We start from the raw sequence: 15,401 nt of genomic DNA, 5'->3' as shown, positions 1-15,401 counted from the left end.
ACATTCAAGCTCGCCAGGATATGACCCAATGCTCCCAGAGTGAGCTCACGTCCCCTCCCAGCAGCCCTGTACAGGAGGTAACAGTGGAAGTGGGCTACGCAGGGCTCCCGGCAGAAAGGCACGCAGCCGCCCTGCAATCCTCTCGCACTCTGCTCACAGCCCACCTCACCCCACGGCCGGATTTACTCCGGCAAGCAGGGACAAAGTCCCACAGCGTCCTGCTGCAGCGGGAGCCGAGGCAGCAGAGAATACACCCCTGTAAATGCTGACCATGTAAGTGAAAAAGAAGCAATTTCAGCTTCCCCAGAAATCACAGTAAGGGGGTAAGTTGCTTTGGTGGCTCAAGCGGAAAAGGGTTGAGGTTGCAAAAGTCCTTGTCCCATCTCTGCATTCACCACACTAGGGGGAATCAGCACTCCACATTTCTCCCTCGAGCAGCTCTGAGCTGGCCCAAAAGTCTGCCACCCTCAGCTATAGCTGCAGAGGAATAGACAAAGAATACTTTATTGAGGCTGCTGGACCCAGACAAGCCTCCAGCCACATCTGCATAACATCCCCTCATGGGACCCCACCATCACTCGGAGAGAAGAGCAGGCACCAGCCTGCCTAACCCCAGGACCTGCTCTGACTGCTGGTCTTTTACTTCACCAGAGCTCGGGCTCGAAGCTTCCACAGTTCCTTGAGATGAGTCAAAGCTGTCTCCCTGCTGAGGGGCTGGGTGGAAGGTATGCTTGAGATGCAGGACCACATTGATAAGTGCTGTGGTCATGCTGAACAGCAGAACGTTCCCCCCCATCCATGGGTCTTCAATGTCCTAGGTGCAGGCTTGAGACTTATCCGTAAGGGAACAACTCTTAATCAAGAACCCAAACAACTGGATCACACACAGATTATCATGCACAGAGAATCTTTTAGGCCAGGGATGCTTTAAAAAAAGAAATCAGTTTATTTTACCTTACAAATGATAAATAATTTGCTTAAAAAAAAAATCATTTCAAGTGTGTTTTACTTCATGTTGCAATATTAAAATACCTTTCCCTTCTCCCCCCTTAAGTGATCAATAAAAAAATAATTGTGACCAAATTCTTTTTTTTGTCAAAAATTCCTGTATTTTAGGCAAAAAGGCACATTGTGAAGGCTTTTCACCAGGAGGTACAGGGGTTCACAGTGACCCCAACAGCCTCTCTCCCCTCCCTGCTTGTTCTAATTTGAGTGGAAGAGGACACAGGAACCAGGCAGCCCTCCTGCAGTGCTTTTTGTCTGATGCCCTCCAGGTATATACCAGGGCCAAGTTCAGCTTCAGTGTCGTCCCTGTTTTACGTATAGAGGAAACCAAGGCACAGCAAAGCAGTACAATTATCTAAGAGCTTCTTGTGAACAGCTGGCAGAGTAGAACATAAAACTGGACGTAGATGTAGAATGTTGTCTTCTTCAAAATAACAGTGCGAACCCACCTGGGATCATCCTCCCCCCTTGCAACCACAACGTTATGATGGTAGTCACAAGTCTCTAGATGTTTCTTTCTTAGTGGGAGAGTCACAGGACCAACACAAAAAGTTGGGTCTTCACTAGTCTAAACAGGGATTAATTAGAGCCCTAATTACCAGCCCTTTAGGGGCAAAAGTCATTGCTGGGATATATCCCCCCATTATATCTTCTAGCCACAGGAAGGATATAACAGCCAGTCGGAGACTAGAAAAAGCTACAGGCAGGCTCTTGCTTTGGGTAGGCTTCGTACCTTCCTTGTTCAGTGTATGTGGTCCCATAAGTCAGCTGTTTTCCCATCGGGAAATGTTGCTGTGTCACCAGGAGGTGGTGAAGTCAGTGGAGGGGCTTCTTCGGTGGCAGAGATGTTTGACAACCCAGGTCATCAAGACCATTTCTCTCCCTGCCCTGACCACTCATCAGGATGCTTGAGGCTGATAACTGATCAGAGCTGCCCCCTTTCACAACTGCTAACTCCAAGGCAGGGTAAAACGCACTCCTCCCGGTGCTTCACCCCAGAAACCTGCGTTTCCTGCGTCTTCCAGGAAGCCGGATCTCCCGGCAGCTGGCAGGAGAGCATCAACACGCAGTGAGCTGAGCCCGCTTATCACAGTATGAGGCAGTGTCAGGTGGGGAGGGAGTCACAGGGGGCCAGAAGGAAAGGCACACACACAGAGCTCTCCTGGTACAAGGCACCGCTGTGAACCATATTCCTTCTTTGGAGCAGCCAGCTCCGGGAGGCTCTTAGCATCATAAATGGTGGCAGGAGACAGATGAGCTGCCCCTTGAAAAGGTCTGGCCTGACCTCTGCTAGGTCTCCTCGTCCCAGAGACATAGCTGCTTCTGCGGCACATAGTAATCAAAGGTGTAGCCCTTCTGGCAGCTGCGGATGCCACATTTGTAAGAAGAAACCTTGCCCCCAGCATCGCGGCTCTTGCAGTACTTCAGCATGCACGGGTACCACTCGATGCTCAGGGAGTAGCTGCAAATGCAGGGTTTCCAGCGGTCTGCACACAGCTTGCAACGCTGCAGGTCAGGGAGATCAGATGTCTGTGGCAGGACCTCGAACATGGAGCCATCCACCCCTGCAGGAGAAAGCAAAGGGACATTGCTCAGGGCGCTGCCGAAAGGCAAGGCCAAAGGAGAGAGTCACCAAAGCGAGCGTTGCTCTCCCTGCGCAGTCTCCAGGACAATCGAGGAGATTGAGGTTAGACAGCGCATTTCCAGGGGCTGTTTAGACACGAGTCTGAAGAGGAACCATGGGAGAAGAAAGGGCCCAGGGGAAAGTAAGCCAGAAGATACACAAAGTGTGTAAAGAACATATTTCTTTTGGGCAATGGATCAGGTGAAAGGTTACCTTGAAAATACCTGCCTAATTAGGTTCACTAGGCAAGCACCACCAAAAGAAGTCAGATATGCTAACAAATAAACTAGTGCAATGTGACATGCAAGCGATACACATGCCTTATCCACTGTAAAGACAGTGAAAGAGAAGCCAAAATGATCTGTGCTGATCACCAGAAACCTGGCAGGAGAGATCACAGCAGAGTGCCAACTTGCTGACAGGAGCAGTTCCAACAAAACCGAAGGAAACTTACCTTTCTCCAGCCAAAATTTGACATCTTCTTCTCGGGTGTAAATTGCTTCTTTGGCCTCTGCACAGACATTGTGGATGTGAGAGCTCAGCTGGGCCCCCTTGCTGAAGTTGACAGCTACATCCATGCTGAGATGCTCCAGGCCCCGCACCTCCTCAGCCTGCCGCACTGTCCTGGGATTTTTCTGCAGAGGATGAAATAACGAAAACTTGAATCCTGGTTGCAACAAATTATTCCTTATAGCATGTCGTGATTTCATGCCAACATAAGAGGATGTGCAAACGGATGTTCCTCTGTAAATGCACCTGCATCCTATCTGGATGGAAGGCACTTAAACTTCCTGTTGATGCTGAAACTGATAAGTTTATCACTGCTCTGATTTGCCTGTGATTGTTTATCAGTGCTTTGCTGTGATAGATGGTCCCAAATCAGCACTTACTTCAGTGGGCAGTGTGGGGCAGGGGTTTTCATGGTGACGGCTCTAGCCATCCACTTACCCTTTGACACAGACTAGCCTGAACTACATCATGCCTCGTTCTAGTTTATTAGTAGAACAGGATCAATACTATTGACGAACTTAGTTTAATACCGAGTCCCTCAAGCAGGAGGGGTGGTCAAAGGTGGGTCTAATAGCTGAACAATCAGGCAGCCTAGGAAGAGTATCCAGGCAAGACAGCTCTAAGAAACCCTGGATGGACTGGAGGATAGAGCTGGCATTGAAGCCAGCTGCAGGGTGCCTCTTACCTGCCGCAGCTTTGCCATAGACTCGCTGGGGATGATCTCGTTGCGGTGAAGCCGCGTGACGAAGCAGAGCGCTTGGAACTGGCTCTGGCCCCTCTCCAGCTCCCCTAGAATTAAGGCACGGAAGATCTTCACCTCCTGACAAAGAGAGAAATAAACAGAGTGAGAGTCACAGATCTTTGGCATCAGTGGGGTGAACCGAGAAGTCAGGGTCAAAGAGAAAGGCTCCAGCCAAAAGGACAAAGTCAAAGGTCTCATACTTCTGCTACCTGAGCACAGGGGTGTAGTCCCAGGTTCAATCCCACCCAAAAGCCTGCAGCACAGTAACTGGTGTCTGTAAAAAAGTAAGGGTTTTCGCAATCCCACTGTGGCAAGGACAAACTGCTGTCAGGTCACGTCCCATATCCATGGCTCCCTCAAACAACAGCTGGGGGTTTCTGTCCTTTACCAAGAAGGGAGGCAAGCCTCCAAGGAGTCTCATTTTTTTTGTTAAACAAACGTACATTATCTCCATGCATTACTTAGGGCAAGCAGTCCCAAGTTTCCTCTGCTGCCTTCCATCGCTTGCTTCTGAGCAACTGGTATCCTGAAGAACAAATTACTCATTTCTGAACCCAACAGCATGTGGAACAGAAATGAAAGTCAAATTGTTAAAGCCAGAAGGAACCCATTATGATCAGCTGCAGCTGACCTCCTTTTCTGCCCGGGTCAGTAATTTTAGCATTTTACATATAGAGCTTCTGACATGGATTGTAGTCCATCTCCAAAACCAACTTGGAAACCAGTCATAGTTACCTTCAGGTAGACTCACAGAATACCTTGTTCAATAGCAAAACCTCCCTATATCCTGTTCTGGCATAAATCAACACTGATTTCTATGTGGGTATCAATTAATCTGGCTTCTGGCTTCAGGGGCATTTGTACACGCTGTGGGAGTCCGCCATCCCCTGTCTCGGTGTCAGACCATACTACTACAAGGGCTGAGCAGATGGATCGGAACGGTGCCTCCTTCTCAGTATGAAGAGCAATTACTGCCTTTTGGCACACACCCGCAGCCGTCGCTCTTAACAATGTCCTCCACAGAGAACTGGACAGATATTGGTGGCTAGGGACCAGCAAGTAGAAGCTATGCCAAGCTGCTAAGATCACCCCTTTCCTCCCGGCCTCCTGAGCTATTCCTGTTGTACGGCTCATAAGCTCAGCTTCTTCCAAACCTCTTTCTGCCCCGAAAACAAGGGAGCCTTTCTCTTTTCTACAAATTCTAAGCACTGCCCACGCTGAGTTTTTCTGCAGACTAGCTCATACAGCCCACCGTTTATTACCTGCCTTCTCTTCCATGTCCAGAAGAGAAAAGGGTATGCAATTCAGTGCACATCTGGACAGCTGAAAGAACAGCTGCAATCTAGGATGCGCTTTCCTCCCCAGGATAGGGGAAAGGATTTTGCTGTGTGCATTTGTTGACTGAAAGCTCATCACAAGAGCAGGACATGAAGGAGGTTTGAGAAGAAAGAGATACCAAAAATGCTTGCGAAATTACTACGGAATCATTAATTTTTGACAGCTTTAATGGGGAGAATTTCCACTGAGACATTGGCACCACTGGAACGACCCACGTTCCCATCTGCATTTAGTCCAGCCGCCTTCCAGCTGAGCTCTTCTGCTGCGAGCTCCCATACGGTGCAAGGCCCAAGGATGACTAGACTAAAACTAGTAGCTGACCCTGGCATATTCTTCAGCTGCGGATTTAATTTTAATTCACTTTGTACAATCAGCATTCAGTCTGGAAAAAGCAAACAGGGATAGCCATGTTTTGCACTCAGGCTGAAAACCTCTACAGGCAGGAGATTAAAAACAGTGTAGTACTTCCCAGGTTGGAGGCAATTTTTGTAAAATGAGAACACGCTGAGCAACTGATTAATCCTTCTCATCTGCCTATTTAAGTGTTAGCCTTCAGATACCCAACTCTCTTTCCTTCTCATGGCTGATACGTACGAGAGATTCGCAGCTCTCACTGCTCCTAGCAAACGGTCCAGAGCTCCTGACCGATCCCACAGACCTGAAGTCCCTCACTCTGCCTCCGAAGCTGAGCGCCCAGCTGCCCCCACAGACTCCAAGCAGAGATAAGCTCCCTCCCAAGTGGGCTCAGGTCCCAAGGCACCACTTCCACAGTATACAAAGGGTTCCTAGATGCAGTGACCCTGTTCAGTGATGAATTCGGACAAAGATTTAAAGTATTTAAGTGTTTCTGAGTTCCAAGCACACAGGAGAGGAAGGACCAAATTTCTGTCATGACAATGCACCAGTGGAGCAAATGAACAGCTCTCAGGCATCGAGACAAGCATCTACTCCACCCTCCAACCCAAGGCAGACACCAGGAGCAAGCTCGGAGTGCACAGGGTCACCAGCCACTGCTGTATTGCCCTCAAAACACCTTATTGAACCGCCTCCAGCCTTGCTCCCATCACACCAGCGAGCAAGTGACCCAGGGCTGCTGCTCAGCTGTTCTAAACATTTATCTGCCTATCTCTGTGTGCTTGCTGATTTATAGGTCGATGAGTCCGTGTAACCTCCGGTAAAGATCTCTGCAAAAATCATCATTGAAAGAGCTCATTGGTAGGGGATGGAAGGAGGGAAAGAAAGAGAAAGGTGGCCTTGTAGTGGTAGAAGTACAGCTGCAGGAGGAAAGAGTAAGGGGGAAGACAGTAAAGATCAATGGGGTGGTGTCCCACTGCACGACCCATCCCTTCCTCCACCCCCAGGTTCTCCTTTCTCAGAAAGGCACGGCTGATCTCTCTCATATCTCCCCCCTCCTGCCCTCGGGCACACACCCAGCCAGCCCTTTGCTCCCCACCTGCCTGCCGCAGCCCCTTCCAGCTGAATCAGAAAGGCTCTGCGCCTGGCTGCCTGGATGGTACATTAAACAGAGAAGCCAGATCTTTATCTAAGTCAGCCGTTCCACCAGCCCTGCTGACGCTGCTGCCTGTGAGAGCAACTGCCCCGAGCTGCCACCCTCAACGCCTGCAACCCCCCCCCACACTGGGCTTGGGTCCCCCAGGGAGGGGGTCATTTCTTCCCCTCCTCGCTGAGACCCCAGTGTTTCTGGCCCATGTCCCTCTCCCAGCTCTGTCTCACTCCACGGCATCTAAAGGAAGCAACTCTGGTGTGAAGAGGGTGCCAGGGATTTCCAGCACATTTGTTGATACCGAGAAAAGTGCACTAAGAAAGACAGGAATGGTCCGGGTTTGCCAGCACTGAAATAGCCAGTGAGCCAATGAACAGCTTTAATCAGGCTGTTTTGTTCAAGGAGCTGGCTGCTATGGCATGCGTTGTTCTGAAGAGAGAAATCCCACCTTTACCTGGCTCCGAGCAAACCCAAAGCGACCCTTGCTGTGGATTTCAGAGCAAGGCTAAAACTGTGCTGCATGCTGGCCCATTTTCTGGGAGACACGTACCCTACAGTGACCACTCTCTCCTGAGCAAGCAGTCAGTCTCTTCTTTTCCCCAGCCCTGCTTCACATCTCTGTCTCAAAGCCTTGCTTGGCTTTCCCTAGCTTCCCGGCTCTCCCTGCCCTGGCTATGCAACCTCAGGTAGAGCAAGAATCAAAGCCTGTCACATCAAAAACGTGTCATGCTTCTCACATGGAAAGAGCCACCGAACTCTCTCCTACTCAGAGAGCCTTCCCCTCCCCAGCCACCTCACCTCTTTCCCACCAGCAGAAGCAGGGTGAATCAGTGCCAAGGTGGGTACGCGTCCAAGGCAACAAATGGCACCTTTAATTCTGGGTTTCTGCAAAATTTCCCAGCAGGGAACAAGTCAGAACAGAACACTGCCTTTGCAACGTGGGGACTCTCCAGATGAACTCATCACGGGGGCATTGAGAATCCTTGGCCCTGACCCGCACTCGTGTGGCGGGTACAATTACAGCTATTGTTTAGGTTTGGACGACAAATGCTTGGTGTAACAGAGAACAACCAGTTCTGCAGCCGTGCTCTAACCATGACACTGGAGGTAACCGCAGCCTTGGCTTTCACAGCAAGGGCAGAGCAGCTCCTCTTTCCTAAAGGCAGAAAGGAAATCAGTGCACCGAGCTCCCAACAGCCCAGGGTGCCTGCGCCTACCAAAGGGACTTCCAGCAAAGACTAGCCTGTAAGGAGGAGCAGGGAAATCATCCAACTTCTTCCCTCCTCGCACTGTCCTCAGCCAGCTCCTCCAGGGACTGTCATCTGGGGTGCGAGAACAATTCAACCTCCATTTTTAGGGTTTATCCAGTAGAGACTTACAAGCCTGTGTGGTCTAGGTCTGAGATCTGAGCCCAGTGTCTCAACTTCACGTTGAGTGGAGCAAACCAGTTCCCAGGGAAATAAATTATTTCAATGCCTTCCTCCCTGCAACTTATTCAGCTTTCCTGCCAAATTTCTCTCCCCCAAGGACACCAGTGCTGCTGTGGGACCCACTTTTGTCTTTGCTGTCACATGCCTGCTCAGAGTGAGGGGTACATGCAAAGGGGACGCGCTGCTCGGGGCACTGGGTAACACCGACACTCCTGGGACCAATTCCTTACCCTGTCAGCAGCCTTTGCTGTGGTCAGGGCCCTGTCTGCACTGCCCCAGGGAAACAGCTACAGCTGGCCAGAAAGTCGTTGTGCTTGTACAACACAGAGAATGTGTTATCGCATCCGCACTGGGGGTCCAGCCAGCTGAGTTACCCTGACTGGGTGGGGATTATGTTTTTTAACCCCTCTCCTACTGGAAATGGCTAGAAGGAAGATGCTTTGGTGCACTGCCTCTTATACTCAGGTATCTATAAAGGCAAATTAAGGATGTGCTGGGAGAGGTAAAAAAAAAAAAGCACATTTTCAGGACCAGTAAGGTTTGGCCCTGATTCTTACAAGCACTGAGCAGCCAGAAATCCCCACAATGCTCTAAGGTGCTTGGAAAAACATCCTCTAGTTAAGCATCCTCATGCCCAGCACCCACAACCTGAGGGATGCCTAAAAGTAACTGTCAGAGGCCACTTTTGAAACTGGATCCTACCTAACAAGTGATTTCCCCAAAGCCGTGGAGTGAGCAAAGGGCAGCTCTGGTCATAAGGCAGGAGTTTAGCCCTCCAGCCCTGTGCTCAGCTCAGCAGGCCATCGCGCTGCCTTTGCGTGCGGTAGAGCTGCCATCTACCCACACTTGAGTGATCAGTTCAAGAGAGAGCATTTTTAGGTACCTTACTACAGCTCAGGGTAACAAACACTCCCACGTTTTAATGAGCCCACCCCATCCCTCCTGCCTTCCCAGAGGGTGCTGAATGACCCTCCTTTTATATTTTTAGAATCTCTGCAGAGAAGAGACCGCTTTCCAAATTACACAGATACAATCTTTGGACAGATGCTTTCCTATATCACCTGGTCATTTAGAACCTAACACGATGGACCCCTGGCAAAAGGAAATTCTCAGAACACCACCCCAGAACATCATGTAACGTCAGCTTTATTAACAAGGAAACTAAAAGGACTGGCAGTGCAAGCGTTAAAATACCATTACCCATGCTTTCTCCCTTGCGTTTCCAACACAACTTTTCCAGCAATCAAAAGGAAAAAAGAAACTTTTCTACATCTTTGTGCTGACCTTGGAATAAAACCACCCACTTTGTTAAACAGTGGCCTGAGAACAACAGGCAAGATCACGCTATTCAAATTAGACACAACATTTAGGGTTGCTGTCCCCCCTTACTCTTTTTTTGCAATACATTTTATGCCTGAGAGTACTACACAGGAAAAGAAGTGTTTTCATCACATTCTTTAAAACTGCAAGAAAAGAAACAGTCTTCGCTACTGCACTGCCCAGAAAACATCGAGTCCCAGTTTGGACTCCCACTGACCAGTTTGTGCTGCACCAGAGAAAGAGAAAAAAATCCTGGTGTGCTCTGAGGACATGACTCCTTCAGGTTCAGCTCTGGAGGGGAGGCAGGGGTGGAAGAGAAATGAAAATCCCACCTCTGTGGAAGACCCAACCACTGCTCAAGTCCCACCCAGCTTCCACCAGTGTCAGAGCAGAGAAAGGAACCGTGATCTCATTATAACTCCTTTCTTCTCCAGCCCCTAGTCTAGCAGCAACTCCTTGTCAACAAAGAAAAAAAAAAAAATCTGCCTTTGGACTAATCCCCTGTAGTTTAAGCCAGAGAAGTGGAAAAATCGTTTGTGCAAAACCCCAGCATCCTGGCCACAGCATGACCACACAATCTAGCTTGGGAAAGCCAGATCAACAACCCCAGCTGCTTTTACCAAGGCTAAGAGCCTCAAGACCTTCTCTCTGGAGAGGAGAGGTTGTGTAATATTAGAGAGATGAGCACCAGAGCAGAACAGGGAAATGCCTGCATGCAGCCAGAACAGGTCAGAAGGGGAAGCCTGGCCAGGCAGCTGCCCGCTCACATCGTTACTCACTGCACTGCAAATTCATGTCCTCAGTCCTTTATGTTTTTCTGGCTTTTTTCAGCTATTTTCTAGCAAAGCCATGAAACAGAGAGAGCCAGTACCCGACTGTTCTAAAACTGAAGATTAGGAATGGACTTCTGCAAGTCCTATGCTTGCAAAGCCTTCCAGAGACCATATCCTTTGTATTTCCAGCAGGAGCCGAAGGGATGCATGGAGCTAAGTAAGGATTTAACATTCTGCAGTCAAGATACCTTCAGAGAACCTGTCCCCAGAAGCAGCTCAACTATAATAAGGATGAGAGCGAGAGAAGAACTAACATATGCTCTGTTGGGTTTGTAGATGAGATTTGAGAGCAAGCTCCCCTCAAGAAGAGCTGAAGCAAGTGAAAAATGCTGAAACAATCAACAGCTCAGGACACCAGAAGTTGCCAAGTGACATCCCAGGTGCCCAAAGGGCCTACCTAGAAGATCTGTAATGAGTTTGGATTTTCCTTGGCCAGGAACATGCTGTGGTATGCAAGTTTGCAATCTGCAGGCTTAAGAGCCCTTCCTCCTTCCCTTAACTTCCCTGGTGTGCCTTGTCCTCTTACAATTTTTCTAATTTTTTTTTTTTAAACAGGAGCCATGGGACTGCTTCCCTGCATGTGTGCTGGAGTACATGGAGCATGCCATCACGTCCAAAATCACCATGGCTTCTGCTAGCATCTCAGAAAGAGGTGGGCTTGAGACCCTGCACCCTCCAGATAGAAGACGGACATCTGAGAGGCTTGCAAGGAGACTGGGACCACAGAGCGTAGCTGAAAGGGGAAGAGGCACCAGAACAATCCCTGGCAGAAGGCTCCAAGGTTCACAACAGGCTGGGACACAACACCTTCCTATCTCATGGGTTTGAGCTTCCTTCTGCTGCAAACCAAAGTCCACCTGAGCAAACAGCCTGAACAGAGGCTTGGAACAAGATAACACTGCTGTGCCACCCGGACAGCCGTACCACCCACACAGCAGCAAACAGCTCTTCCCTGTGCAACAGCAAGTTCACTGCATCCAACAAGGCTTGGCATGCTCTAAAGAATGCCACGCTGGCCCAGAAGCTACCATCTCCCACTGAGAAGCATGGGATCTTGGGCTTCAGCTCAGCAAGTATCACTTCCCTGCAGAAAGGCCACTCTCACACACTGGGCGGGGAGGAAAGGCTCCCCTTACAGGAGGGCTGTTGTCAGTCAAACACTTCCCACACCACAAACTCACACACGTGCTCCCAAAACCAGCAAGAGCCTACCTAAGGAACTAACTGTACCCACACACATTGTGGGGAGAGATCTCCTAAAGATACAGCAGAGCAAAAACAACCCATCCAGGAGTCAGGAACCCGAGCTCTCCCCATCGCACAGAGACTCTCCTGCCCTGGCCCTGCTCCATGCCCAGTTGCTGCTGAGCCTGGCACGCCAAACTATGCTACTTGCATCTCAGCAAAGAGAAACAGAGCTGCTAGGGTTGGCTGGGTGCGGGGAAGGCTTTGCCACCCGTCCCACTGGGATCTTTACCTCCTATTTTCACCACAGAGACAGCCCAGGTTATAGGTGTTAACACCACTGGGGACAGCAGCCTGCCCAAATGGCTCGGAGCTATACATGTGAGAATTGCTCTGCAGAGACCGCAAACAAAGACCCCGACAGTGCTTGAGGGTGGATGGACTTTTCCCCTACACATGCAAAAGGACCACCCCCTCCTCAGAGACAGTTCTGGCTCCTGGACCCTCAGCCAGGGTCTTCCGAGGCTCCAAGTCGGTCCCAGGTCCGGAAGGACCTCGTGTACCACTGTCACCAGCGCTCATCCCACAAAAAACACGCGCCAGAGCCCTGACCCGATCCTCTCGCTAAGCCCATCTGCTGACCCGCGAGGCGCGAAGGGCCGGAGTTCCCATGCTGCAGCCTTCGATCTCCTCCAGCTCCGCCGGGAATCACCGTGGGAGACCGGACCCGCAAAACCCGCTGTGGGTTATCCCACCGCTGCCCTCCTCGGGGCTGGGGGACGCCGCGAGGGGACTGGCTTTCAGCGCACGCGTCCTCCTCGGGGAAAGCAGCGCATCCCTGCGAGCGAGCGCGGACACCCCCCCGCGTCCCCGGGACGCCCCCCCCGGCGCCCTCCCGGGCTCGCTGGGGACGCCTCTCCCGCGGGGCGGGCGCAGGCAGCGGGAGCCGCCCGGCGCTGGGACGCGATGCCGGGGCAGGACCCCGAGCCCGAACCCGAGCCCTACCTGTCTGAAGTCGGCGGTGAGGGTGACGAGGGCGCCGTCGGCCGTGCGCAGCTCCAGGCTGATGCAGTCGGAGCCGCTGTCGGCCTGCAGGCTCTCCTCCGTCACCTGCCCGCCGGGCAGCCGCACCCGCACCCGCAGCTCGGCCCGCGCCGCGGGGCCGGGCGCGCCGGGCAGCGGGGCCAGCGCCAGCCAGAGCAGGGCGGGCAGCGCCGGCAGCCGGCGCCGCGGGCCGCGCATCCCCCCGCGCCCGCCCCGCCGGGGCGCGGAGCCGGGGCCGGCCGCCGCGGGCTCAGGGCAGGGCCGGCATGGGGCGGGGGGCGCGGTGCGGCGGGCAGGCGCGGGCAGCGCGGAGCGGCGGCGTGGGAGGGCGCCCCGCCGCGCCGCCGGCCCCGGCCCCGCTGGGGTGGCTGGGCGCGCCGCCCGCTCGCCCTTTTCATTCAAGCCCTCGGCGGGCTCTTCCCTCGCCCCCCGCCCGTCACTTCCTTCCCCGGGCCCAGGGACCTGCCCTACGGAGGCAGCGCGCCGCCCCGCCGTTAAAGGGCCAGCGCCGGGCCGCGGCCGGCCGGGCCGCGGAGGAAGGGCGGGCAGCGGCCGCCGAAGGGCCGGGGAGGCACGCTCTGTCCTAAGCAGCGTCCCCTGCGCAGACCCCGCTCGCTCCTGCCAGCTGGGCTCCGGGGGGTGGTGGGAGGATGGAGGGAGAAGTCTTCTCCTGCCGGCTTCGGGGCTCTCCCGCGCTTGCTTTGCGCGGCTTTGGTTTTTTTTCCTCGGCATACACACCTATCTACAAACTGCAGTTGGACAGGAGAAGGTAGGGCAGCGTTAACAACAAAGCCCAGCTCTCCTGTCTGCACAAACGCACACGGAGTCCTCTAAACATGTGGTTGCTGTGAACCAAACGGCGTTTACATGATTGCTCAGGCTCTCGCAGTGCACTGTTAGAGCTCTGTTGTGAGGCACGCTGGATGTATTCCTGCCCGTGAGGATGTAATGCGGGCCGCTTCAGATTTTCTTTCACAGGCATGTGGACCTGGGTCACGCCAGACTCTGCAGTTCACAGTCAAAAAGCTCCCGATCTGCCCTTCACCCACCCAGTTCTGCAATCACTTCCAGATGGGCAGATGCTCATGAAGGGCCCCTTTGATTTCAAAAGGTCTCTCTGCAAACACAAAGGTCACTGTGGCAGCAGGATCAGGGCCTCGGAGAAAGAGCTTTGCAAGGAGAAGCACAGAAATAAATAGAAACAACCATTTAAATCCACACTTCCTGGCAAAGAGATCACTCTTGTCCAAGTAGAGCTTTTTGTGGGACCTCACGCAAGTTTTAACCCTAAATTTTCACAGCCTCCCTCAAACAAATTCTCTCCTTGAAATACTTTTCAGGACAATAGCAGTGCTAAAAATAAGAGCCGAGGAGAAGAAAAAGTTAAGAGGTGCAAACAGGGGAGAAAAGAAATGGCTCAGCTCAGATACAAAAAGAGAGGGAGGGCTCACATGGTAGAAACCTACAGGAAGACAGTTCCTCATGACAAAAGCTGCAAAGGAGAAGGCCCCACTCACAGTGTATTTATTCAGAGGAGATTATGCAAAAAGACAGGAGGACCCCAGCAGGGGCTGGAAGGAAAAGTGCCACGAGGTTAGTGGGCACAAATAACCCTTGGAAGACTTCCAGTCCAAAGGGCCACACTCGCTTCTCGGCCCAAACTGGGAATCAACTTCCCTGTTGCACTAGGGTTACTTCAGGTCCATCAGCTTGCAACTGAGCCCCAAGCACCAGAGCACAGCGCAGTCCCGTGTCTGTGCTGGAGGATAAAGGATAAGGGGAGATAAGGCTGCGCTTCCCTGCAGCTCTACAGGTTTGCATGAACATGCTCTCCCAGCTGCAGGTTTTAGCAGTGCCTACTGGGTACCTGGATCCTGGGGTGCGAGCGGTAATTCAGGACTGTCTTTCACCGTGTTGCCGAGCTACCAAAGTTGACTTGGAGTAAGTGGTATCATTTTTCTCCTGGTACCTCCTAGAGCAAAGGAAATCAGAAAGCAGGCTTTCTCAGAGAGCTCTTTCCGAGGCTCAGCACCTTGCCAGGAATGCTGTAGTCCTGCAGATTGCAATTTGAGCAGGGCACAACTGAACCTTGAATCTGACCTGGGAATGGTAGGTTTGATCCCAGTCCCAAAATGAATGGACACACAGACAAGAAATACTGGAGGGTGGGGAGGGGATTCAAAACACTGGCAGGCAATAGAATTAAAGAGCAAGTAACTCTTTAACAGATAGCAGAGAGCAGAAAAGTTCTCTCAGGGAGCACAGGAGAGGAGAACTTTGCTGAGATTTGAAAGAGACCGAAAGCTGACGAGCGAAAGGGACAGACGCTGCTGGTCAGCATCCCAGCAAGAGACATTTGAACAGGTTAGTGGTGGGTGGAGAATTACTGAAGGGCAAGTACAGCTCAAAGACTTTGGGACAGGTCTGAGTGGCCGAACCAATTCTTTACTGGTGTCAATCAGCCTCTTCTACCTTTGCTGTTTGCTAATATGGGACAGCTCTTCATGCACGTAATCTCTTTTCTGAACTGCAGGAAAGGTGAAACATGCCTTACAGTTCAATGTTGCCATTGCAGGATCGGTTGTTGAGTTGCATTTAGTTTTACTGAATGTTAATGGTCTGGGCCAAGAGTTTCTGGCATGTGTACGCGCTGCAGTCTTTTTACTGGGAGCAAACTTCCATTAAAATACTTCAGCCATGTTTGAGAACAAGGTTAAGGAAAAAAATATGCTGTTAAAAGAAAACACTCTCCGCTGTGCTTTGTTGTGAAGTTCCAGCAGGGCAGCGCGTGGAAGCAGGGGATTACAATCTGACATGGGGTTTTGCCTTGGTGCCTTAGATGCATCCTTTGTCATCCCTGGGGAAA

General features: G+C 51.8%; 1 protein-coding gene across 1 annotated transcript; it reads right to left on the bottom strand.

Moving 5' to 3' along the window:
- Positions 1–923: 923 nt before the first annotated feature.
- Positions 924–12,933, bottom strand: OAF (out at first homolog). The gene is given in 5 exon segments (XM_076358572.1): positions 924–2,570; positions 3,084–3,264; positions 3,825–3,959; positions 12,497–12,838; positions 12,841–12,933. Coding segments are annotated over 5 exon segments (1,026 nt in total). The 3' UTR covers positions 924–2,295.
- Between the last annotated feature and the right edge of the window lie 2,468 nt (positions 12,934–15,401).

Source organism: Aptenodytes patagonicus, chromosome 23, assembly GCF_965638725.1.
Source record: "Aptenodytes patagonicus chromosome 23, bAptPat1.pri.cur, whole genome shotgun sequence".
Lineage (NCBI taxonomy): Eukaryota > Metazoa > Chordata > Aves > Sphenisciformes > Spheniscidae > Aptenodytes > Aptenodytes patagonicus.
The sequence above is the reverse complement of the archived record's forward strand: the minus strand, read 5'-3'. Positions and strand labels throughout refer to the sequence as shown.